This window comes from Nothobranchius furzeri, chromosome 7 (genome assembly GCF_043380555.1).
Source record: "Nothobranchius furzeri strain GRZ-AD chromosome 7, NfurGRZ-RIMD1, whole genome shotgun sequence".
Lineage (NCBI taxonomy): Eukaryota > Metazoa > Chordata > Actinopteri > Cyprinodontiformes > Nothobranchiidae > Nothobranchius > Nothobranchius furzeri.
The window spans coordinates 45,625,711-45,652,400 of NC_091747.1; the positions used below are offsets into that span (position 1 = coordinate 45,625,711).

A 26,690-nucleotide genomic window follows, 5' to 3' on the forward strand; every position below is an offset into this window, starting at 1 on the left:
CGGAATTGGAGGCTATTTAGCACAAGCTTGACCAGTTCAACAAAGTACCAGTAATACTCGGAGGAAAAAAAAAGTTTGTTGTGCTTTGGAGTTTACCGTCAGTGTTGAGAATAAAATGAAATGTTGAGAACAAAGTAAAAATATTATATACAAAAGAATGTTCACCTGTGAAGATTACAGTCCGAAGTCCAGAATAAAGTCAAAATGCTGAAGTTGAAGGTGAAATGAGGATATTAAAGGAGAATTGTCAAGGTTGTAGTCAACATGTTGAGGTTGTAGTCCACTATTTAAAATGTAGTCGACAAGTTTTCCAGATGTGATTAATGTATTTTTAGTTTTAGTCAACATGCTGAGGTTGAAGTCATATTTTTGGTTGAAGTCAGAATGTTTTCAGTTTTAGATGACATGTTGAGATTGAGGTTGCATTCGACTTGTCATGGTTGCAGTCCGTATGGTGAGGTTGCAGTCGGTTTAGTAAGGTTTCAGTTGAAATGTTAGAATCACAAAATAATTTTTTTAAGTTTTTCCCAGAACTTTTTCTCTCTTATCAGAAAGTATTTTATAGACCGTTTCCATATGACTGTATTCTGGACATGATTTCTATATTCTTGTTTATCTTGTTCTCAACTTTTAACTTTAAACTCAAAGCTTAGCATGAAAACATTTTCTGGTTTCTAATCGTTTTCCCTCCTGATTTACCCTAATTTGCTGTCACAGACCAGCGTCCAGCACAGGAAATAAATCACATTTTTGGTCATTTACATAAAAATGACACAAACAAGCAGGTAGTTGTCTAAAACAAAAGGAAGTTGTCAACATGAACAACAGTTGTCAACAGTTTTGTTATGAATAAAACTCATAGTGAAATTTTATACTTTTATACTTTATTTTATACAAACACAGTTTGCAGTATCAAAGGCCTCCAAAAGACAGGTTTAATAAGAAAGATTTTTTTCTTGGTTTCTATTACAGTTTTTGGAGACATTAGAATCAGAAAATCAGACATTGGAATTAAAAAGTGTTAAAACAAATGCTCGTGTGATGACGGTAATAAAATCATAGTAGCTTTAACATTTATAAGGCAGGCAGAAAAGAGGTGACGCGACAGCATCTTGTTAATGTGTGGGGCATCCTCTCACAGGCTGAGGAAGGTGTGGCAGAGGAGACAGTGCTCTGTGAAGGGAGGCATCCTCACCATCTCTCACGCAACAGTGAGTACACGACCAGCACCGACACACACACGCACACACACGCACACACACACATGCACCGACACACATGCACTGACACACATGCACTGACACGCACGCACACACACGCACACACACACACACACACACACACGCACGCACGCACGCACGCACGCACACACATACACATGTGAACCCACCCAATACCCTCAGGAGTGACTGTGTGGATCAAAGAGGGGGAATATTGTGCAGGGAGGATGTGCCGGGCTTTTCCAATCTGGAGGCTGGCAAGAGTTGGATTGACATAGATGGGTTGCCATGGTAACTCCCCCCTCCTCTTCCATGTGCCCCATCTCAGTCCCTCCCCCTCTGCTGCCTGCTGCACCGCGGTGACTCATCTCTTATAGTGTGTGTGTGTGTGTGTGTGTACTGTATAAGCTGGCACATCACCGTTGTTCTTTGTGCAGAAGATGTAGCACAGGATGATCCTATTTTTGATGCTGCATTCCTGTGTGTTAATTATAATATTACATTACATTGTGATATATTATGTTCTATTTAAACGTTTCAAAGAGAGCAGCTGGTCTGGTGGAAAAATATGTGAATCCAAACGGTGACATCATGTACTTAAAAAATGAGGTCAAAAGGGAATTTTATAGGTTTAGAAAAACCAAAGTAATTAATCAAATAAATTGGAGGCCAACAGAGTTCCAGCAGCGAAACATTAATAACTGTCTATATTTGATAAAGCTTAGGCATTTATTTGTTATTAATGCACAAGAAGGGAGGGAATATAAATTCAGTTTAAGCTGAGTAATAAGTAAGTAAATGAGTCACACTATCACATGGAAATATCTGTTTTTCCTGGGTTCTTGAATTGTAAGAGTTTTCCTTAATAATGACTCGAATATTTCATTTATTAAAACAATTGAGATTTAACATCCTAACATATTTTACTAAATAATCTTAAAGCTGCAATAGCAAATCTGCAAAACAAGCCAGCTTTGAAACACAAACTCTCACTCCTCCTGTTGGCTATCATCCCTAGGCCACGCCCCCCAGATATGGATACGTGCATTGCCACTGGAAACCAGATAGCGCTAAACACCAGTCGCTGTTTTCTAGGTCCAGACGTTGTTTGTTGTCCGTGGCATCAAACAGTGTTTTTCTTTTTGGACTCCGGTGGTTTGTCCTAAAGTTGAAGTGGTAGCAGCTGGCTGTTTCTCCTCCTCTGATGTTATTGAGCCGAGAACCTCTCACACCAGTGGTGTTGAGCGTCAGGATCGGAGGACCCAGGCAAATGCGAAAGTGCAGCGGTTTGGTGAGACAGACAGTCGGATGGATAAAACGTTGGTTTGGGCATGACCCATGTTACTCATGAGGCACAGGAGATAAGTGCTCGCCTCGTAATCAGAAGGTTGCAGGTTTGAGCCCCACTCAGTCGGTTGCTGTTGTTGTGCCCTGGGGCAAGACACTTAACCCACCTTGCCTGCTGGTGGTGGTTGGAGTGACCGGTGGCGCCTGACCCACCTCTGTCAGAGTGCCCCAGAGCAGCTGTGGCTACATCGCAGCTCATCACCACCAGGGTGTTAATGTGTGTGTGAATGGGTGAATGACTGATTGTGTTGTAAAGTGCCTTGGGGGGTTGTAGAACCCTAAGAAGGTGCTATACAAATCGAGGCTTTTTATCATTTACCATTTTTCAATCAACCTTCATGCGACCTTGGAAGGATGCGTCCTCAGATTTTGGACGCATCCTTCAGCTTAACATCAACATGCAGCTAGGCTAAGGGCAGCTAGCGTGAATAGAAACGTGTTTTATTGTTAATCTGAGGTTCGTCAGCATTCTTGCTCCTAGGTTTCTGTGTTGTCTGCTTCCATAGGTGAGCTAACATTTTCTGGTTGACTTTTGTTGCTCTTCACCATCGAGAGCGAGCTTTGAGTCAGGTTAGAAGGTTTGGCTCTGCTCCTTTATTCACCAGCAGGGAGGAAGAGCTCAGCTGGTGCTGGATGATTCTGACTACTTGTGTGCCTGTGCCATTCTGTTGTTGGTGTTTGCTTTTTTCATGTTGCCATATTGTTGTTAAGATGTGAACATTCACATAGCTGCTGCCCCACACATCCTTCCTGTGAGCCACAAGTAGATCAGAGGAAGCGGTTACCGTAGAAATACATGAAGAAAGGGTTTTGAGCAGTGAGGGGGGCTAAATCTTTGACCTATAAGTCTCTCCATGGGCTTTGCTTTGGTGCTAATCATGTTGGAGCTTATAATTCCTCTCAGTGAGGGAGCGGTTCGCCACCTCTCTACTTCTTTAGCGTTGGTGGCAGCTGAACTCTCGGTGACATTCGTTGACATGGCATGTTGCCAGCAGGCCAGCCAGGCCTCATGTTGGCTCGTCAGCATTTCGTTAGCATGTGCGCTATTCCCTCCTCTGCCCAGACGCTGGCAGGAGACAAAGCTGTGTGTGAACGTGCCAAACAGGTCGATTATTACAGTACAACAAAGTCCAGATTCCTGATGGGTCGTGTGTGTGCGATGCTTTCGTAGCCTAGTTTGTCGAAGCTTTGCTAAATAACTAGAACAGGAGTTGATGCATTTATCAGCAGTAATTATGCAAATCTTTTATCAGGCAGAAATACCATCTGGTGGCTCTGGCTTCTCATATGGGATCATTTCCATTATTCATCCAACTGACTGATACAAACATCCAAACTGAATAAACCCCAAATGTATCAGCATCATCTGGTCCTTGTCGTTAAATGTAGAGGTGACCTGTTCTAAGTTATTCAAACTTTGAATGTCTTTGATGTGGGCCTTTCATGCTGCCTCCTTTACTGAACATTTGTCTGGCATAAGCGGTTTTATCTCTCCTCTCTCTAAAAGCCCACTCACGTCTAATTTACAGGCTTCCAGAGAGGCTGCTGAGAGGCAGAACTCATATCTTGTTAGCTGCACCACCAGTACTTCGCGCTGAGCTATTCCCCCGGTAGATAATCAGATAAGGGCATCCTTTACCATCAGTAGGAAAGTAGAAAACAATCTAGTTGTAGAAATACAAAAAGACACAATCGAAGGCTAATTACTGGAAATATCTAGTTTAGCCTTTACTCTAATGATGCGATACGACCAGAAACAACAACACGCTTAATGAGCTCCTCGGACCTCACAGCTAATTTCACTTTCTGTGACTTTTTTTAGTCCAATCGACAACCGGTGAAACTCAACCTGCTCACCTGCCAGGTGAAGCCCAGTGCCGAGGACAGGAAATGCTTTGATCTAATTTCTCGTAAGTCACACACACACACACACTCACCTGCTTTGTTATAAAATATAAACGTCTCTCTGCTGAGCGTCTCCTGGCCTCTCTACAGATAACCGGACGTATCACTTCCAAGCTGAGGACGAACAAGAGTTTGTGGCGTGAGTATTCCACAGAAAACTTAACGGTCTCATTCTGATCATTTACACATTTAGTTTTGGTGAAACTAGATCTAAGCTCCGCCTTAAGGCTTCAATCTGATCGTTTGTTTTTAAACTTTTTTATTTAATCAGAATGAATCTGTTTAATTCTGATCCTCGTGGGCGGAGACATGTCTGACGTCACGGACGGATGAAAGATATGTGGTTTGGAGCGAGTCGGGTCGCTGCAGCCTTGTACTATAGTTTCTCACAAACACTTACATGTGCACACACACACACACACACACACACACACACACACACACACACACACACACACACACGTGTAGTTATTTTCCTCTGATGACCTTGATACAAAAAAGTTTCTAACACATACAGATAAACAGATAGTGTGTGTGTGTGTGTGTGTGTGTGTGTGTGTGTGTGTGTGTGTGTGTGTGTGTGTGTGTGTGTGTGTGTGTGTGTGTGTGTGTGACAGCAGCTCATTGTGCTGCACAGTGAGCTGCAGGAGGCCCCTGCTTTAGTGTTTCCTGCCTGTGTGATTGACCACAGTCGTGGGTGGGCGTTCGTGCGTCGATGTTCAACCGGAGATTATTCACTCGTGAGCAGAAGTCAGTCGTCTATAAAATCGCTACTAGAGTTATAATAAAACCTCACATTTCCATGTACCTGAACATCACAGCAGGTGTAGGTCAGTGAGCGATCTGCAGCTGATTAATCATATTCAAAAATCCTTCAGCTGCAGGACAGGAGCTAACCGCTAACAGCTCACCTTATTGTTGCTAAAACAGACTCACAGATCAAGCTATATTCCTTTTACCGTTTCTCACTGATTTATCTGAGGAAACAAGGAAAACCAGGGGAAACAATTTTTTATAAGGAATTTGTAAACAAACAAAAGGTGAATTCTGAACTCTTGTTTGTTTTGTTGTATATTCAAACATTCTAAAGAATCTCCTTTTCCTCTTTTTCAGATGGATCTCGGTGCTGACCAACAGCAAAGAAGAGGCATTAAACATGGCGTTTCGTGGCGAGCCGAGTAGCGGAGGGGAGGACGGATTAGAGGACTTGACTAAAGCCATCATAGAGGACGTGCTGCGCATGCCGGGCAACGAGGTCTGCTGCGACTGCGGCGCTGCAGGTGTGTGACGCCGCCGCCATCTGCAGGATCTCACCTCAGACCTTTAACTGACCGCAGCCCCTCAGATTCTAGTTACACTTCAATAACCCCCCCCACACACACACACACACACACACACACACACACACACACACACACACACACACACACACACACACACACACACGCCAACCCAAAACCTTGAACAAACAAGTGTGTGAACGTGCATGTGCGCTAAAGCTGTTAGCATTCAGGAATCAGCTCGGGCCTGATCCCCCCTTCTCCTCTCCTCCACATCAGGAAGCCAAGAGTCAGCACTCAGGAGTGTCATAGGCTCACACACACACACACACACACACACACACACACACACACACACACACACACACGTACTCCACATAAACAGCAGTTTTCTAACCAGCTGATTGGATTATTTTGTGCTGTGTGTGTGTGTGTGTGTGTGTGTGTGGGGGGGGGGGGGGGGGGGGACAGAAAAACATGTTTCCAGGCTTGAGAAACAACATTGCATCACTCTCCAATTTTGGTTCTTTTTTAAACACAAATAAGGTTTTTCTTTACCTTGCTGAGGTTTCGTTTGCGGCTGCAAACATCCTCAGAGCTGACGCTGGTGGTGGCGTCACTTCCTACTCTGTTCAGAGGACTTTGTCGCCCTCCGCTGCCCACGGATAAACGGAGTAGGAAGTGACGCCACCACCAGCGTCAGCTCTGAGGATGTTTGCAGCCGCAAGCGAAACCTCAGCATGGTAAAGAAAAACCTTATTTGTGTTTAAAAAAGAACCAAAAATGGAATTTGAAGACAAACACAGAAAGAACGTACATAAGATATTACATCACTCTGTTGCATAAGTCACACACGCTCTGTCGACCCCTAAAACCTGCCGGGACAGGAGGTCGTATGGTGCTGCTGCATCCTTCAGCATGTTGGGTTTCGGTGGATTAAACACGTTTCAGATAGGCTGTGGTGCTACCAGCCTCCATTTTTAATTTGTTGTTTTTAGAATTAGCTCAACGGTTTTTGACTGCGTTCCTGCCGGCGTGAGAAGAAAGAGGTCGTGGTCTCGTTTGATGTTCTACCAGGAACACACTCTCTTTCTCTCCCTCTCTCAGGAGGTCACAGCGGAGTAATTTGCTCATCATGTTGAACACACTCTTAGTGACCTGTCATCTGCTCACACCTGGCCCTCTTGTAGTTACACTTGTTTGTTTGAGTCCGCAGCCCAGTTTTAGGGCCTAAATCTGACAGATTAGAGCCAGATCCAGCTGTGACGCTGATCAGTCTTTGCATACTTTAAACAGATATTTGTTGTTGTCTGCAGAGCCTAAGTGGCTTTCCACCAACCTGGGAATCCTCACCTGCATCGAATGCTCTGGGATCCACAGAGAGATGGGCGTCCACATTTCTCGCATCCAATCCATGGAGCTGGACAAGTTAGGAACCTCAGAACTCTTGGTGAGTGGAGCCCATCAGTTAAACACGATCAGTTTCTGACGCTCACGTTTGTTTCTTTCTCCTCAGCTGGCCAAGAATGTAGGGAACAGTAGTTTCAATGAGATCATGGAGGCGAACCTCCCCTCTCCTTCACCAAAGCCCAACCCCTGCAGTGATATGTAAGTCCTCCGGAGTTTCACAGCCAAACCACCACCTCCTCATCATCATCATCACATTCCCCCTCTCTGCAGGACGGTGAGGAAGGAGTTCATCAACGCTAAGTATGTGGACCACAAGTATGCGAAGAAGACGTGCATGTCAGCAGCTGCCAAGATGATCGAGCTGTTTGAGGCGGTCCAGTCCCGGGACCTGCTGGCTCTCATTCAGGTCTACGCTGAGGGGGTGGAGCTTATGGAGCCGCTTCCAGAGACGGGGCCGGTGAGTGGGACTGTTTAGAGAAGGTTTCTAAAATCACACCAGATTTATTCATTTTAATTGGAGAGATGATTTTTTCTTTATTTCAATTTTCCTTCAAACAAGATGGACCTCAGTGGAGGTCCTGGTGACGTCTCCACATAGGTGCTCCCTCCTCTCAGTGCTGTTCTACCACATCAGCATATCCTCTGGCAGCGGCTCTCGCCATGTCAGACTTCAAATGAAATGATGTAATTGGCTGCTGCTAACTCATTAAACTACGTGTTGAATTTCTCTCTCTGGAAGGGAAACTCCTGTAAGTGTAAATGCAGCAGGGCAATGGAGGCCTATAAGGACCTGATCTGACACCAGAGGAAGCAGCAAATTGATAATCGAGTTCAACACCGGCACATTCACTCCAATTCAACTGTTTTTATGTGTGGCTCCTTGGCGTACTCATCTGCTTTTTATTATTATTGTTTTCTGGCTTTTTGCTGCAGCGCTTCAGGCATGAATGAACATTCAGTAACAAACGGTGGCTGCTGCGTCGTAAACATCACATGATCTGACCTAATCTGACGTAAAGGGGTCGCGGTTTCATAACAGTAACACAGCGGTTCCCTGATTAAAATCGGGATGCTGCGGCAGGGAGGTTGAGAGAGGATGCTGTGTGATGACGGAGGAAGCTGCTGCTGGTGTCTGCAACGAGAAGTCTGACTCATCTGGATCTGATCTGCTGCCGTCAGGGACTCAGAGGCTGCAGAAGGACACCCAAACCCTCAAAATGTAGAAGAAACAGAGTCCTTATGTTCACCTTTCAGTCGAGTCAAATCCTCTTTCCGTTTCTGCGCGTTGATAACCAATCTCCTTAAAAACACAAAAAGCTGCGTCAACATTGCAGAATTTTTATTTTTAGGAGCCATTTTGTTCACTGCAGTTTGTTTAATGCTAACACACACACACACACACACACACACACACGCACGCACGCACGCGCACACACACAGAATACAGAAACTGTCCAGCGTCTCACCATGCCTTTGCTGTGTTTTGTCGCCCCCTGCAGGAATCTGGAGAGACAGCACTGCACTACGCCGTACGGACATCCGATCAGACCTCGCTGCATTTGGTGGACTTCCTTGTGCAGAACAGGTACCGACCTCTGTTCAGGAACATCTAAATCCTGTCACGTGTGTATGGACTGGCCTTCTGGTGAGGGAGCTGAAGGAATGTACTCAAACACATGTGATCCTGAAGAAAATCAGGGAGATTTAGTGAAAACAGGCAGGATTTTTACTCTATATTTGATCTGCAGTAAAGCCTGGAAGAGCTGAGGTGGCTTAACGCTGCACGGCTTCTATTCCCACAAGGCAAACACAAATGGGTCAAGCTCTTCCTCTCTGCTTTAATTTATTCTCCACCACAGCTCCACCAGCCTCCACAGGAAGAAGCAGGATTCTTGTTATTTAATAACCACACTTTTACAGTTTTAGCTTATTTAAAACGTGCTTTTCATACATTGTGTTACAACGGGAATGTATCCCTTTTGTAGGAAACGCCTCCAGGTGCCCTGACCATACGAGTCTGTTGTTTTTTTCCTCTGCAGTGGTAACCTGGATAAGCAGACGGAGTGGGGGAACACCGCCCTGCATTACTGCTGCATGTACGAGAAGCCCGAGTGCCTCAAGTTGCTACTGAGGGGCAAACCGGCCACAGACATCAGTGAGTCAGGGTTCAGCCACCCATAAGCACAAATCACGGTGTTTTATTTTCTACATATATTTTTTTTTCTCCCTTTTTTCATTTCAGCCAATCAGAATGGAGAGACGGCTCTGGATGTTGCCAGGCGACTGAGGAACAGTCAGTGTGAGGAGGCAGTAAGTTACAGGAGGCCGAGTGGCCGGATCTGACCAGAATGAGCCCTCCTGATTTAAAAACACGGACTAAATTACAGAAAGTGGAGGCTTCAAACGCTTTTGAAGCTGCAGCTGTTTGATGGGACGAGTGTGGATGAGTCTGAACACTAGATGGCAGCGGAGCTGCTGTCTCCATCCAGAAGGGACAGGAGCAGCCAAGTGGAAGGAATTGTTCATGTGTGTTTGTTATTAACGCAGATCTGAACAAGCAGAACCAACGGGGACAAAAATAAATCTAGTTTAGAGGGATTGAGCTTTGAAATCCTATCATAGTTTGCTTTTGCCATCTTGTTGTAGTTTCCCATAACAAGAGCAGCTTATAGATAGTTTTGTTGTCTCTTTCAGCTTGTCCAGGCTGCAGAGGGGAAGTTCAACCCTCACATCCATGTGGAGTATGAGTGGAGCCTCCGCCTGGAGGAGATGGACGAGAGTGATGACGACCTGGATGATAAGGTGCCTAAGCTGCTGAAATTTGCCCCCGGATTTAGAAAAACTTGTGAATTTTAAACAAAAAAAGGCAGCATTTAAGAAGATCCAGTAAAAAGTCACCCTGATGACCTTTTCTTCTGCCGTTCTGCTGGTGGATTATTGGATTTCAGTGAGAGCTAATCTCTGTAGCTTCACTTGCTGGAGGAGAGCTAGTATTCATTGTCTCTAATGTTCATCAAGTTAACAGCTGTTCTAGCCAAGACTGGCTGTGCATGCAAGAAAAACAAAGCATTATTTTTACTCTCTTTATAAAGTTGATGTACAACTGAATATGAGCTGTTTTCGCTTTAAAGGTGCAGTATGTAAAAATATTGTGAGAATTTTACAGCAAGAAAATCCCAAAGGTGCTTTTATAAGACACACCATGCCGGTAAATGGGCGTAATATTACCGCAATGGTATGTCTGCGTGGCTGCGTGAATTTTGCGGCATTCGTTCCGCCTCGCTTGGTAGTAATATTGCGGTAATGGTCTGTCGTATGCGCCCCGGCGCAACAGAGGCAGATGTCATGATGACGTGGGGAGTTATTGCTGAGCTCCGGCTGGCAAATCTATTGAAAATGAAAGTAAACACAGGCAATAAGGTTTGCTTTTTGTGCAAAATCAGCTGAGATGGCAAACTGGAGCGCCGCAGCGCTCCATGAGCCTTTTTGTTAGAGCTGAAGCTCAGATCACCAGAGACTGCACAGGGACTGATGGGGACAGACACCTTTAGGAGCTGCTTGTTAAATAAAGGTAACGATCACGGCTTCAATCGCAATAAAAAGCAAGTTATGTCCAAGATAAACGGAAGCCTGCGGCAGCGCAGAGCCCAGCCCCATACCCCCTTTATGCCGCCATCACCTAATCTTTTATAAAATTGCCACGATTGCGCCACATTACCGCCATGGTCTGATCTTATAAACAGCCTTTATCCTCCCTAGAGAGCCGCGGCAAATCCTGTATTGAAAATGCTATGGTCCTGTAAAAACAGCTCAAAACAGTCAAATGTTTCAGTCATGAAGCATGTTTCATATCCAGTTGGCTGCGGGGATTGTCAGTTTTTCCTCCTTTCCAAACAAAGGAAGGAGGGACGTCAGGGTTTCCCCCAGCGCCGCCAGGCTTTGCTTGGCCACCCGCTAGGCTAAGAGTCATGCCCCGCCCCCCTCCCCGACCCTACCGTGTCCGCTGACACGAACGGCGCAACGAAACTAGAGCCCCCCCATCACCTGATACTGTTGAGAAACAGCAGCAGAACGTGTGCAATCACCCCCGCTGTCACAGAGGAGCGCTGCGAGATGGAGCGCGCGATCCCCCCCTTCCCCGACGGCCGAATCCGCCAGGGTTAACTAATTTTCTGGGGGAAACCCTGGACGTAACTATTGTTTACCATCAGTGAGTGTGGGGTTGCCGTGTCCCCTGCAAGCTAATGCTGCAGCGCTGACAATTGTAATTTGACAATGGCCGGCAAACAGCTCCAGAGTTGTTTAAATTGGTGGCAGTTACTAAATTTTACCACAGGACGTAATTTTTACTTCATTTCGACACAATGCACCTTTAATGCAGAAATTTTAGGGCAAACAGATTTCTTAAAAAAAAAAAAAACTTTTTTTCTCCAGTATCCAGAGATTTGCTGCTCGTTATTTTTGTCAATAAAGATTTAAGTTGCTTCTTTGCCAAAAATGTGTAGAAAAAGTAAATTTTTCTACCTTGATTTTCAGAAATGTGCAGAAACCACATTGGGGGGCTGTTAGCTTGAGTCAGGTTTAGCTTTAAACGTCAAGAAGCTGTACACACGGGCATTTAAAACTGATGTTGTATTATTGAGTTAATATTTTGCAGTAACTTCATTGACTTGTTGAAAACGTTTTGAACTGGGAAGTGGCTTAAACTTTAGCGAAAGTCAAAAGCAGAGGCATGTGGCTCCAATGACACTCTTAGGCTTTTTCATGTCTAAATTTGAGAAGAAAACAAGATATTGATTTAAAAATGGAAGAAACAAGCATCAAAATGTTTCTTTGTGCTGAAGAAGAGCCTCCCTTCAGGTTTGTTTGTTTGTTCTTATTAAGATCCCCATTAGCCACTGTTAAAACAGTTGCTATTCTTCCTGGGGTCATATTATCATCATCAAATAAACATAAGGAATGCATCAACACTGGGCTCACAAGCAAACTATCCATTTTCATCTACAATATTCATATCCACTATAATGTAAAGGATGGGTAGTTTACATCTTACTTATGAACCATAAAATGTGAGATTCCATAGAAATATGAAATATCAATCTGATGGATCTTTGAATATTTTAACCAAAAGATCAGAACTTTTTATTGCAGGGATTAAACGACACTTCGTATTAACTCCAAGGAAAGAGAGAGAGTCAGGTTTAAAATAGTTAAGAAATTTATTTCTACACAATTTAATCAAGGCTAACTTTAACACTCTGTGTACTGATGGACTAAGGTGGGGTGAGACGTGATGAATGATGATGGTGTGTGTGTGTAATGTTATTCAGAACCAGCGGATCCGGAGAAGCAGTTAGTTCTGAGTAGGAGTGAATGTTTCGCTCTAAACTTTAGTAGGAGATTTATAACACACATGAAACGCCATCTGTCGGTCTACATACCCAGGGGAAGCCTCCGATCAGATCCAGAATGCCGAGGTCCTTGTGGACCCTCTTTGGTACCGAAGCCAGTAGAAAAGCAGCGGTGCTGACCAAACCAGTCTTGGAATGCTTCCAGGTCACGACAGGTTATCACTGGCGTCTCCGAGACCCTGAAGGGGTCGTGAGGTTCAGCTTTTATTCTGAAGGAACCGTTGCGGTCAGGTGTAACTTCCAACAGATTTTATCAAGCTTGTCTGAGGTTCTTTATGGCTGAAGAGGAAGTCCGCATGGCCTGTCCGAGACTCCTCTAGAACACTTTGAACTAAAGAAAAGGCGGCGTTGAATAGTCTTTATAATTGTCATATTTTGGTTTACTGGCGAATCAGAATTTGACATGCAAAAAGAGGGTTTATACAAACACCACAGAAAACCACACCTCATGCCAGAAACAAAGGTTCTGATTGGATCAGACAAAAGGAAATGTGTCGTGTGACTTTAGCATTATGTGTCCTTAGTGTCTAGTGCAAATGTCCAGGATTATTATTACTTGTAAAATACTACTGATCACAGGATTATAATATCAAGTAATAACATTGTCATTTCACAGATTGATTGAACATTGGGCTCACATTATTATTGGTAATTAACAAAGTTGTTGATTATGTGTTTATCAAAAGAGTGTTCTTCGTCTTGAGCTGTAACAGAGGTGAAGCAGTTCGAGAGGGTGCTCGCTGCAGAACTACAAAGGCGGAGCTGCACCATAAGGTGGAGCTGCACCAGAGTCAGCCCCGCCCATTCACGCAAACTCAGCCTAGCCCACTGACTTCCGTTTTTGTTTTCAACTTTATCGCAAACTGACCTGACCCACATGAATTACGGCTGTTACTAGTTTACAGTCGTTAATGCTATGTTCTATGCTCCAATTAAACAAGATAAATATAACTTGCTACATGACAAAGTCTGAATATATCCCGAAATAAAAAAGTTTCTCTTAGCGAATATCTGCCCACAGCCGCTCTAATAAAACTCCTGTACAACAGCATGTACCATCACCATGTGGGTTCTGTTAGTCCAGTGGCAAGATCGTTTGAGTTAAGTTTTGCTTTCCCCTCAGCTGATGCTGGTTCGATTCTCGGTGGGGTCGGCAACAATCTATTTAGCCAGCTGAAACATTGAATTTGTTCATATTTTAGTTGTAATGTTCATTTTCAGCAAAATATTTATGTCTCTACAAGTTCTTTGAATTTGGTCGTTCCTAAACAGCATTTTAGTTGAAACTCTGCTCACAGATGGACTCACACTGGCTAAATAAACGAATGAATAAATAAAAAAAACACATTAGTCATTATATGTTAAACGGCATACCAATAAATTGTTGTAAACATAGTACTGGCAAGTGTAGCTAGAAATGAGGAAAAGAGATTATAGGATATTTCCACTGCTGGGAGGCGAACCCGCGCAAAACTGCATGTCAACCTGACACCATCACCACTACACCACCATATCTGATAAACACTAGGTGGCGTTACATTTTATTATGCTATTTAGTGTGTCTTTGGAGATGGGATGTATGGTTTATTGGCGGTGTCTCAGTAGAAGTCATTTCAGAAATAATTTGTCAGAAAATTCACAGAATATCCAGATTTGAGAACCAAAACCAGACCCGCTTCGGGGGAGGAGACCAAATTGAAGCTGAGATGGGAAGAAAATGCATGAATGAGGCCAAAAATGGCTTTGGCGTGTTTCTTATGAGGAAATGACAATATAACATGATTAAAAGTTCCAAAAGTTAGATTTTTAATTATATGGAACCTTTACAAAAACTGTTCAATTCACTTCTCAACTCCATCCTCAATCTTGCATTTTTTAGCCATAACACCCTCTTTGGTTCCAGAATGCTATAAAGCCTGACAACTGGAAGGAATTGGACTGACTCTGATAGAATGGGCGGGGCTGATTCTGGAATGGGCGGGGCTGACTCTGGTGCAGCTCCACCTTCTGGTGCAGCTCCGCCTTTGTGGTTCTGCAGCGAGCACCACTTGAGCAGTTCAGATGAGCAGAGTGCATGAAAGACCTTGGCCACTATCTCATGTAGATTAGCCTGTCAGAGACTTTATGTCTCTGCTCGAGCAGACACAGCAGATCATGACCTTTAGATCAAAAACAGGACATTCATGGCGCTACAATAAGAATACACAACAATACAACAACAAAATATAGTACATCTCACAGCAACATAAAAACACAATTTCCCCCCACACAAAAGACAATAAAATAAACAATTAAACCATAAAGTAAATTTAACATAATATTCATATCTTCTTCCAACTCATGTCAAACGGGTATAAATAAATAATCTCAACCTTTTACAAAAATCACTCCTTTGTAACTGACCCCTCAAGAATTGCAGTAAACCATTCCATTCCACCATTGCTCTATAGAATACTGACCGGCTTTGAATAAAATTAGTTCGACTAGCTGGCAACATAAAACAACCATCAGCTTGACGTGTAGCATGTTGGTGAACATCTTTAAAGAATGTCAGCTGATTAAAAAAAATCAGGTGTTTGTGTATTTATAATATTCCTAATACATTTTATAAGTAAATACTTTAATCTATTCCTTACCCATGCCATTTCAGTATGCATATCCTCACAGCCTTTTCTAAATGAACTATTCAAAATCAACTGAGCTGCCTTATTTTGTGCTACCTGTGATTTATATAGCTTCTGTAGTAGCAGCCCAAATTATTGCACAGTAGTTCAAGTGACACATAACAATTGATTCAACTAATAATTTTCTACTTAAATATGGAATGCATTTTTTGCCGTTCCTAACCATTGCCATGTTCTTCCCCATTTGAATTAAAATCTGTTTCACTTGACTGTTCTAGCTGAGCATTTCATCAATTATTAGACCAAGCAACCTAACTTCTTTTACTTGCTCAATGGGCATTTGCCTTATACTTAAATTCAATACAGGTACAACAAATGAGATGATCCCATAACCATACATTTAGTCTTCTCAACATTAATAACTAACTTGGTTTCATTGATCCAACCTTCTACTAACCTTAATTCATTTTTCAATACTGAATTTAATTCCTCCAAATTAATTTCCGCCACATATAAATGTCAAGTCATCAGCATATAATACAATAGTCGCACACTCTAACATAAATGATAAATCATTTGTGAAAATAGAAAATAACAATAAGAATAACTGCCATTAAACAATACCGTAAACTCCCTCCCAGTTAAATAACTTTTTACCCATTTAACAGCTGATTTATGAAAACCATACAACCGTAATTTCTCCAGTAATAAATTATGGTCCACTACATCAAATGCTGCACTCATATCCAATAATACTGTCCATGTTAATTTCATTCTGTTACGTATCAAAGGGATCAAATTTTTCACCATCTAATTGACATAACATAACCTTTCATACACATTCAAGGCTGAACCATCTGCTGGGGCCCAGATGCCCAAAACAACCTTTGCCCAATTATTGTTCCTCAAAGGAGACATACTGTAAACAGTCTTGCTCAAGGATTCCTGCCATCTCTGCGTAGAAGCCAGACGTCAACATTCTTCACTCTGAGTAAGTGAAGACTACATGACTTTACAACTCATAAGCTTAAATAATCATATGTGGTGAATGAACAAGATGTTTAAATCAAATGTTTGGGTAACCTGTGCTTAAATCAATTAATTTGACATGAATGTTGTTCCTACAATGATCCACTTATTTCACTAATCAACAACAACATCTTTGTATCTGAAGAAGGCGTGGCTTTCTGAGGGATGTTGGTAAGACTCTAAACATGTCAAATTCTGTTTGCCAAACTTGGCCAGAACTCAACATTGTGGTTTATTAAAACAAGAATTACTTGCCGATTAATTCGGTTTCTAGCTGACTCTCGAACCGGCCAATTCAGGAACAAGCATCTTCGAGACATCTCTTTTGACATACAGTCAAAAACCTCTTCTCACGCTCCAAGCTGACACAGCCAAACTGCTCTTCTAAGAGCCAAAAATCCACCTTGGAGGCAAACAAGCATTCCAGCTTCCCGTTGTGACCTGGAGATATGTCAAGGCTGGACGGGTTGTATCGGAACTAATCTACGGGCTTCGGATACCTTGAGGTCGAGGTTCACCCGACTTCTGACAGTCTGGATCTGCACTGGGGTCTCCACAAGGGTAGTAGACACAACAGATCATGTCTGATGGCTTTTATCGATAACCAACTCTCTAGTTTATAACCAAACAACAAATTCTTTTACACCCAGATTTCACAAGTTCTCTCAGATGCAAAGAACAGTTTTGCTAAAACATCTAGCTGCCATCACACCACCTCACACATCACATTACATCACCTCACATCCACTACATCACATCTCATTATTCACATCTTGTCATGTATAATAATTAGTTTAGGAAAAGAATTAAATTCAATTTATAAACTATATACTTGACTCTGTCTGAATTAATACGAAGTGTGTTTATGGTCCTGAACAAGTAGAAGTAACTATAATCTTCTGATTAAACATTCAAAGATCAATCAGGTTGATATTTCATATTTATATGGAATTATCACATCTTATTAGTCACAATTAAAATTGTAGTTTCACGCTACACAATTATCCATATTAGTCATCCAATCATTAGTCATCTGTGCTAGTGCCGTTGTTGTCGAGTATCCCTTTTTTTCTGGTGATGCTCTGATTAACGTCCTGATGTCCCTTCTGCAGCCCAGTCCCATCAAGAAGGACCGCTCTCCGAGGCCGCAGAGCTTCTGCCACTCCTCTAGCCTCTCCCCCCATGACAAGCTCTCCCTGCCGGGCTTCATCAGCCAGCGGGACAAGCAGCAGCGTCTCTCCTACAGCGCCTTCACCAACCAGATGTACAGCGCCTCCACCGACCTCAGCTCCTCGCCGGTGGCCGACGGGCCGCCGCTGCCGCCCAGGAACCAGGGCAAAGGTCAGACATGGCTGCTCCGGGAGCTCACGCTTCCATTTGTAGATGCCTCGGATTTATCGGCTTTTGACGGGAGAAAATCGGTTATGTTACCCAGAAAGTCTTCATGTCTGTTTATATTTTACCACACACACACACACACACACACACCCTGCAGTGGTATGCAGTTTGTCAGCGCATAGATCAGAGGGCGGAAAGCAGGTGTCATCAAGATTACTTATAAGTAAACCTTAAGGAAAACATGGCTGCAGGAGAGGGCAGGGAACGGAACGCTTAATACACACTTCATCGTTAATTCTGTATACACACACACACACACACACACACACACACACACAACTGTGGGTGTGCTGTCTCTGCAGGATTGCAATTAAAAATAACACTCCTCCCTCTGTTGATCTGTCACAACTTAAGCCTTAGACCAACATCACACGCTGCAGAAGCTGCGGTTGCAACATCTGAACATTCTGTTTCAGCATCAGAAGGGAATTTTTACTGAAGCAGCATTGTTTATCCTGTTTTTGCTGCAACATCTCATTTTTCATCAAGTCTTTGTTTACAGGTGCTTAGGTTGTTGCCCTGCAGATGTAAGATTTAGAAAGACAAAAGTTGTGTAACTTCATCTAAACAAGTTTAAAACAACAAATGATAATTCTGCTGCCAGCAGTTTTTTGTTTGTCAGCTTTAACGAGTTCATTAATTAAAGATGTTTCATGCAGGATGCCGAATAACAATCTGTAGCTCATAGCTGCAGAAAACGTTGTCCATGCAGGATGGATATGGGATATTGTAGAATTTTTGTAATAAAATTCTAATTCAAACAGTAAAACAGAGGAAGCTACATTTATGGCCCAGTTTTTGTGTTGTATGCTTTAATTATTTAATTTTTCAGGTTGAAAAAGGTGTTGCTGGATAAAAACTCAAATCTGATTGGTGGACAGGAACCGTGACTCTTATAAAACCTTCAACATCAGAGACAACCATCTGCAAACACACTTCTGAAGACCTGAGAGCTCATTATTATCAATATTTCATGACTTGTAAAGGAAATGAATGTCTGTTGAGCACTGATGGACCTCCAAACTAAAATATTCCACCGTGTTTTTCAAGTGGAATATCTCTGCTATGAAGCACGGTGGAAGTAGCATCATGGCAATGTCTCAGAGATTTTTACATCAGAGTAGATGCTTATGATCCAAATGTTATGAAAAATTCCTTCAGATGTCCTGTCGATTCCTGATGCATTTCACTGAATGTAAATGAGAATGAGATTGCTACATTAGTTTGCCTTGATGTGGGACTTTCAGGCCGGAACTCACCTCTTAGCTTTGAAGGGGGCATATTTTGACTTTTTCATAAGTTGTAGTTCTACATTCAATGTAGAACATGTTAGTGAAGTTCTTGCATATAATCTCTCATACAAAGCAATTTCAGCAGTTTTATTTTTCAGTTTCAGTACCTTCCAGAATGAGCTGTTTCAGGGCTCTTTCGCTTTAAGGACTCAAGCTGGACCTAGCCACACCCACCCCTCTCCTAATAGGCTGCCAAAAGCTAATAAGCTCAAATTTCCAAGAGGAGCTCAGAGTAGAGCCGCTGCTCCTCCAGCGGTAGCTTTCTCTTCCTACATTCCCTGTTTGTGACATCACAAACGGGATGAAAAGGCTTCTTTAAGGCACATAATCCCTAAAACCAATTACTGACAGAAAACAGACTGACGTATTCTCCTGGTGTTTAGAGTGTTTATAAAGGCAGCGGGACAAGCTGCTCACATGGCAGCAAAAAAGGTGGGTTTAGCATAAGATGTCCCCAATAATCACATCTAAACCTATTTATGACGTGTTGAAAAGTCAGAACTCCTCACCATGCTGGTTAGAGGCTGATTACACGTGTTGGTAATTATGAGTGATTATTTCTGAATGAAAGTTTACGTTTTGAACTCTCCAGATGTCCCCTCTCAGCAGGTGCTGAGGAGCTCGCTGCTCAGCACCTGCTTTACACCGTTTCTCCTTTTTTATTTTGTTTTTCTTCGCTTGTCACTGATAAGATTCCATCTCGTTATTTTTCCAGTGTGTGGGAGCAGCTTTTTTTAAGAACGACATGTTTGGAAGATTCTCTCCCACACTCTTCATCTCGCTCTATTTTCTTCCTCTTCTTTATTATTTTGTTTTTGTTTTGTTTCTCTATTCTTTCAGCTCCACACTTGGCATTCCTTGGCTCTCATTCGCACTACGCCACTCTGGCTGGCACCCGACCATACATCAGTGAATATCTTGTTTTATGTTTTCCCCCTCTTTTATCCCTCGGTTGTTTCCTGCTTTACGGCTCAGATGTTCAGAGTCAAAGCTTTATTTGAACTTAAAGGAATAGTTCGGATCTTTTAAAGTGGGGTTCTGTGACGACGGCTAGTTTGACTGCAGATTTCTATCGTCCTAAACCTTAGCATTTTACTTTTATTAAAATGCGTTTATTGTTTGCTAATGACAGAGCAACCTGGGGCCCTTTGGAGGAGCTATGCAACCATAGCAACAAGTTCAACACCACATTGTTGGAGGTGCAAACACACCAGTCACGGTTAACTAGGGGTTGTATGAACTAGTCGACTACTCGACTAGTCGACTTCACTGCTCTGTAGTGACTTTTTATGCCTGTCATCGACTAGTCGCTGTCACGTGATAATGACAAGATGCAGTCCTCGGAAAAGACAGCAGGTGATGAGCCCCTGCGCATCTGGATCGAGGCGGAGGCGACGCACTGTGCCAGAGCGTCGGTACTGACACCCACCGTAAAACGGACATTTAACCAAATTGTGACCTTTTCCCTCTTGCAATTTAACCTTCCCCTCACCCCATCCTAATCTTAACCAGCTTGCGCATGCAAAGCTCTGATCGTTGACGCGCTCCAGACATCTGCGTCCTGAGCACGGCCACAGTAACATTATCAAATCAGGTGTCACCACTCAAAAACAAATTTAACGTGATCGTTCATGTCTGCTCATTTCCTTTTATGTTTTCTGTCTTTTATTTTTGCCTGATGCACCCCGCTGCTGTGGTGCGGGGCGCATCATCTGTTTTGTCCTCCGGTGACACACTGCGGCCGACGAGCACTCCGCTGTTTTTGCGGTCGGTGGATCTTTTAGAACTGCAGTTCAAAGGTATCTCATGAGGTGAATATAGATGAACCCAGGTAGCAGTTTTTTTTTTAGGATTGCGAGGAGATGCAGGAAGATAAACAGATACAGGACAGAAAAATAGTCAAATAAAAACAAGTAAGTTTTTGTACCTGCTGGTTGCAACAAACTGACACCATTGAAGGTAATCAGAAGTGAGGAACAGAAAATGAAATAATTATTTTAATGTTTAGAGCAGCAGGAACTCTGAGAGGCTGCAGGCGCATCAGTGAGTTTGCGGCCGCTGCGCAGGGGGAGGGGGGAGAGGGCTGAAGCAGGAACAGTATATATGCAGAAACTACCGTTGTTAAGAGATGTGTTTAACTTTGAAAATGTGTGCGCAATTTTAATTGTCAAAAACTCTAGCGAACCAAACGAACCCCCCCACCCCCCGGCGCCGCTTCAGGTGTATGACATCATCAACGACTAGTCGAAGTCGACTCGATTTTTATTACTTGACTGTCGACTTTAAAAAAAATTAAGTCATGCAACCCCTACGGTTAACGCAAGTGAACCACAGTCTTAAACTGAACACTAGAAGGATGTAGAAGGATTGTTGCCATGACAATTTGTTGTCCTCATTGGTAAAACTGGCAAAAATTTGGTAAATATTTCTTTCATTTACTGAGAAACTTCTAATGTTTAGCATTTGCTTAACTTCAGGACATGGAGCTGATTCATGTAAAAATCATAGAAACTTTTAAATTTAAACGACTGAATGGTTGAAAAACTGTCAAATTGGATTGTTAAATGAAATTATTTACATATTTTTATATGATGCATCAATGTCATTATAAAAATATGAACCTTCATATGTCGTTTTATCAAGTAATCCGACGAGCACTTTTCTTAGCTGAATGCTAAATGTTTTGTTAGCACCTCCACCAGTGTGGTTGGAGACTCTTGCAGTGCATTGTGGGTAGCATGTGACATCAGCCTATGCTGGTTAATTGTTGGGACAGGAATTGTTTCAAGATGGCAGCAACCTCTGCTGGGGCTAGCCGTTAGCCTATCAGTCCTGAGGTTGATCATAGAACTATTTATTGTTTATCATTTTAAAAGATCTGAGCTATCTCTTTATTGTTTAGACCAATCAGGATGGAGCTATTAGAATTTGTGGCATGACCTGTCATCGTTGAGCTGTAAACTCTGACCCACAGCTGATTCCTCTCTGGCTGAGCTCTCTATCGGCTGCTTTCATCTTACTTTTCTCTACATTAGTGACCAGTGAGTGCTTTAGGGTCTCGCTAGAACCAGATTCAGATTTAAATAAACACTAATGAAGCCAGGATCATCGCGTTCCTCTGTACGCTTCCATCCCATCAGTCATGTTTGGTTCTCACTTTCCTGTCCGGTCTCTCTTTTATTATCTGTGTTTTATTTAGATATATTTTCTATTTATGTGTTCATTTGTTTTTTGGGGGATTGACCTCATCGCCTCGTGTGTGTGTTATGTATCGCTCCTCTAGCTCCTCCCCCATCCGGCCCTCCCTCCACACTCACACCAGGAGGCAGCTCCACCCTGTCCAAGAAGAGACCTCCACCCCCCCCTCCTGGACACAAACGCACCCTGTCCGACCCGCCCAGCCCGCTCTCTCACAGTCCGCACAGTAAAGGGGGATTAACCGGGGGTGAGACGCAAGCACACATAAACAGTATAGTTGGTTATTTCATATTTCACCCCAGTTAGGAAAGTAGGGCAAATTATAAAGCTCAGCTTTCAAATTTCTATTTTTTTAGAGCTTAAATAAATAAAATAATATTTTGTTTACATATAAACAAAGGTTGTAGAACTTTATTAGAACCTTTATTTAGTCCGTTTTCTGTCCCTGCTTGACATTTTTGGACTTTTCTATTTATTAAACACCATAAAACATTGAAATAAGGGCAGTTAATTTCATTACTAATAATTAGTTCAGCATTTTAGTTCAGTATTTCAATATATATATTTTTAAATGATTCCTATTAAATCTTAAGTCAGTGCATCTATTGTAGAGTTTTCCAGGTTTTACTTTATGCAGACGATGCAGCTCTATTTTCTCAGAAGCACAAACCTGCAGATACTAAGCAAAACAAAGAAAAAACATTAAAATGGCTCCATTTACTTTTAGATTAATATATTTTAGTTTTTATCATTAAGAACCTTCCTACGCCACACCTACATCCACACCCAGCCCAGCAAATGAAATACTTTAAAAGCCACAACAAAGAAAGATGAGCTCATGGAGAACTCAGCCAGATGACGTTTCCCTCATTGTTTTATTTAACCATCACAGCATGTTTATTAATTTCCATATTTATACCAGATTAATTCCTCCACTGCTGCTCTGGTGCGGTCTGAAGTTTGTTGTTGCCGATGTTAAACTTTTAGGGAGCGACTCCACCCCTCCTCCGGTCACTAAGATGTCTCCTGTTTCCAACAAGTTTGAAGGGATTCCTCAGCAGCAAAGGTAATGCTCGCTGAGGTCTTTTTGCTGTGAAATGTCTCTTTTTCTGTTTGAGTACATCTCAACATCCTTTCCCAGCACTACTTCAAGCAACACAAAGTCTACACTTGGTCCAAGGGTTCTTCCCAAACTACCTCAGAAAGGTAAGATTTTAGTCACTTTTCAGTGTGTTTAAAGCATCTTATTTGTATTTTAACGTCTTTTTACCTGATTCTGTGTCCAGTGGCGTTGCGTAAGATCGACACCATACACCATCCGTCTGTGGATAAGCCCAGCCTTCCTCCAGAGGTCTTCCAGAAGTCCCCTCCATCAACTGAAACCATTCATAAAGCTCCTCTGGGGGACCGGCCTCAGCCGGGTGAGCTGCCCCCCAAACCGCAGGTGTCTGAACTCCCCCCAAAACCAGGAGAACTTCCTCCGAAGCCGCAGCTCTCCGACCTCCCTCCTAAACCTCAGCTGGGAGACCTGCCGCCTAAACCGCAGCTCAAAGACCTCCCTCCCAAACCCCACCTTGCTGACATCCCCCCCAAACCAGGGACTGTAGAGCCCACTTCGAGGCCGGCGCCTGGAGAGTCCGCACAGAGGCCACAAACACAGCCTCCACCTCCGCCTACACCTACCCCTCCAGCTCAGCCTCAGCCACAAGACTCCCCATCACCTAATCAGCAGGCAGATATAGCAGCTCCATCCCAGCAATCTGCCGAGGACACCAACGGGACCCCGCCAGGGACCGCTGAGACCCCTGTCCCCCTCCCAAGGAAGATCAACACAGTATGGATGCGTTTATTCGTTTCGGTGTCGTTTTTGTTCATTTACTGATCAAGTCGGAGCCTAACGATACTCATTTACTATATTAGGTGATAAAGACAGTAAAATATTATAAATATGATAAACTGATCATAAAATTTCCTGTCCCCATAGGAAAATAGATTGGTTCAATCTTGTTTGATGTATTAAACATTCACCAGTTTTAGAAGGCCTTTTCCATACAGGAAATTCAGGGAAAATACAGGAATTTTCACAATAAAAGTCATACTTGAGACACTATTGATACATTAAAGGGATACTTTGCAACTTTTGAATACTTTTAAATAGTTTTCTTGAGCTAGTATTTGCTAAAATGACTCTTTACAGTGGGGCTATTCAATTCCGTACCTTGAGGGCCGGTATCCAGCACGTTTGGTTTTAACCCTGTTTCAACACACCTGATTTAAATCAGCAGGTGATTAACAGGCTTCTGCAGAGCCTGATTATCTGCTGCCCAGGTGATTCAGTCATTGAATCAAGTGTGTTGGACTAGAGAAACCACTAAAATGGGCGCGATACCGGCCCTCGATGCCCAGAATTGAATAGCCCTGCCTTACATGGTTAATGAAAGGCCACTCAGCCCTTATCGCCCTCTGTGGCCAGAATATTCCACTTGCTAGAGCCCTGCACTGAAGCCCTAGGCCCTCGGGTCGGCCCGGCCCGACGGCCCTCGGGCCGGGCTTCGGGCCAACGACTGTGTAATTACCTCAGACACGGGCCGGGCCGGGCGCCTTTATTTTTATTCGAAATCATTAAAAAAATTAAAACACTTAAACGCAGCAGTAGAGCCCTGTGCGGGACTGTTTTCTTCATCCCGCTCCGCTCCCGCTGAATTTCTGACCATTACAGCCTGCAACCGCAACGTGTGTGTTACACTCCCGCCCGCACCTGCAGCGTGCATGTCTACTCCCGCCCGCACCTGCAGCGTGCATGTCTACTCCCGCCCGCACCTGCAGCGTGCATGTCTACTCCCGCCCGCAACCGCAAAACTCGGAGAAATTATTACCTCACAATAAAAGAGATGTATTGAGTTTGCGTCCTCAACATGTCATTTTATAGGTTATCCGCTTTCACGGCAGTGCTGCGCTCCGTTTCAATCAGGCTGTACAGCAGGATTTCCCCTCGTAGCGATATTATCTCTAACTCTGATTGCTTCATGCTATAGATCGTTGGAAAGCTGCTTTTATGTACTTTTAGGAACCGTTGGAATTATTTGAATCTGATCAACCATTCAAAAGTTATAAAACGGAGCATTTTGGATGACAAACTCGCACGTCTCTGAATCTGTGTTGTGATTCGTTGCGCTCAAGACAGGGAATCCCGGTGGCTACCGTAATGTATTGTATATGCACGGAAAGCCCCATTTTTAATCTTTTCAGCACTTTTGGAATTTTAATGATATCTTGAACTAGAGCAGGGATCGGCAACCCGCGGCTCTTCCATCCATCTGCCGATGTGCTTGTAAAATAATGAATGGATATTTAAATAAAATGCTTTATATTTTACTGAATTAATTTTATATCTGTAAGTCAATTCTATGTGAAGATTGTCTGCGTAAACCTGAACAGTTCCAACCCGGTCTTACTGTGAGACCGTGTTGGGTCACGCTTGTGCGTAATCATATGCGCTCATGAGCTGAAGAGGATGTGAGATTCTGGGCTTCTCCTCAGACGGCTCCTGGATGTGTCGCACATTGGAGACAGGAACAAGCGCTATTCAGCCAAAGTTTCATAATCAGGGAACATTTTCTAAGTGACAAGTCTCTCTGAGAGACAGGGTTTGGAAAACACTCGCTTCAGTGGGAAGCTTCCCGCATGCGCTTCTGCGACGCTCGGATCCTGCACATCTTTTAACACATTGGTCAGGATTGACGCACTTTGTTTTCATTTAGTTGGTTAAAAAAAGTCGGGCTTGGGCTCGGGCCGTGCCAGAGAATCCTGAAAACCTTTTCGGGCCGGGTCGGGCTGGGGCTCCACCCCCTCGGGCCGGGCCGGACACGGGCTCAGATTTTAGGCCCGTGCAGGGCTCTACCACTTGCAACTTCAGGCTAGTGGCCGCTCTGTTGAAACGTAGAAAACAAAAAGAGCGGACATACCTGTCGCTGCAGTCTGCTTCCAGCATGTTTCCTGCATGTTTTAGATCATGAACAGCTGATTTGTTTAATTTAGTGATGAATCACATCTGTAGACACTAATGAAGGATGGGGAGACATTTCAGATGTTAGAATAAAGTGCTAAAAAGACGAATGCACAGCAAGGAGGTTTCAGTTCTTCAAACGGACACTAGGGGGTGCTAAAATTCAAAACAGCATAGTTCCCTTTTTAAAACTGCAATATTTGTGTCGTTATAATTTTGTTTACAATTTCTCCTTTTTTTATCGACATGAATGGATTTTTTTCACTGAAATCAAAGTTGAAGAATTAGCTGATTCTTCAGGCTAATCTTTCTCTTTATTTCCTATGTCTGTTCTGAGGAGGATCAAACATTTTTATAGGCTCAAATTTCTTATCTCAAAAATATACTTTGAAAACACATTTATACACATTTATTAAATCCTAACAGATTAATATTCCTTTATTTGAGCTTTTTCCTCAGTTTCTCAGATTTTATTCTAAAATTTTACAAAGGAATTGTTTCAGTTACAATTAAATTTTTTTGTATTTTCTGTTAACCACAATTTATCAGTTTTTTTTATCAGAACTTGCT

At 43.0% G+C, this 26,690-nt stretch overlaps 1 protein-coding gene across 4 annotated transcripts in view; it reads left to right on the forward strand.

Moving 5' to 3' along the window:
* Positions 1 to 26,690, forward strand: part of asap1b (ArfGAP with SH3 domain, ankyrin repeat and PH domain 1b) — a 79,870-nt gene that overhangs the window by 52,698 nt on the left and 482 nt on the right. The window contains exons 11-27 of one of the 4 annotated variants that reach the window (XM_054751450.2): positions 1,142 to 1,211; positions 4,390 to 4,477; positions 4,563 to 4,611; positions 5,586 to 5,752; positions 7,069 to 7,202; positions 7,269 to 7,360; positions 7,433 to 7,619; positions 8,662 to 8,747; positions 9,202 to 9,317; positions 9,405 to 9,472; positions 9,857 to 9,964; positions 17,339 to 17,567; positions 19,757 to 19,825; positions 22,200 to 22,361; positions 23,102 to 23,180; positions 23,256 to 23,320; positions 23,401 to 23,948. In XM_054751450.2, the coding sequence (XP_054607425.2) occupies positions 1,142 to 1,211; positions 4,390 to 4,477; positions 4,563 to 4,611; positions 5,586 to 5,752; positions 7,069 to 7,202; positions 7,269 to 7,360; positions 7,433 to 7,619; positions 8,662 to 8,747; positions 9,202 to 9,317; positions 9,405 to 9,472; positions 9,857 to 9,964; positions 17,339 to 17,567; positions 19,757 to 19,825; positions 22,200 to 22,361; positions 23,102 to 23,180; positions 23,256 to 23,320; positions 23,401 to 23,948 (2,317 nt within the window). The remainder of the gene's footprint in view (positions 1 to 1,141; positions 1,212 to 4,389; positions 4,478 to 4,562; positions 4,612 to 5,585; positions 5,753 to 7,068; positions 7,203 to 7,268; positions 7,361 to 7,432; positions 7,620 to 8,661; positions 8,748 to 9,201; positions 9,318 to 9,404; positions 9,473 to 9,856; positions 9,965 to 17,338; positions 17,568 to 19,756; positions 19,826 to 22,199; positions 22,362 to 23,101; positions 23,181 to 23,255; positions 23,321 to 23,400; positions 23,949 to 26,690) is intronic. The other 3 variants (XM_054751452.2, XM_054751451.2, XM_054751453.2) reach the window with 3 other exon arrangements.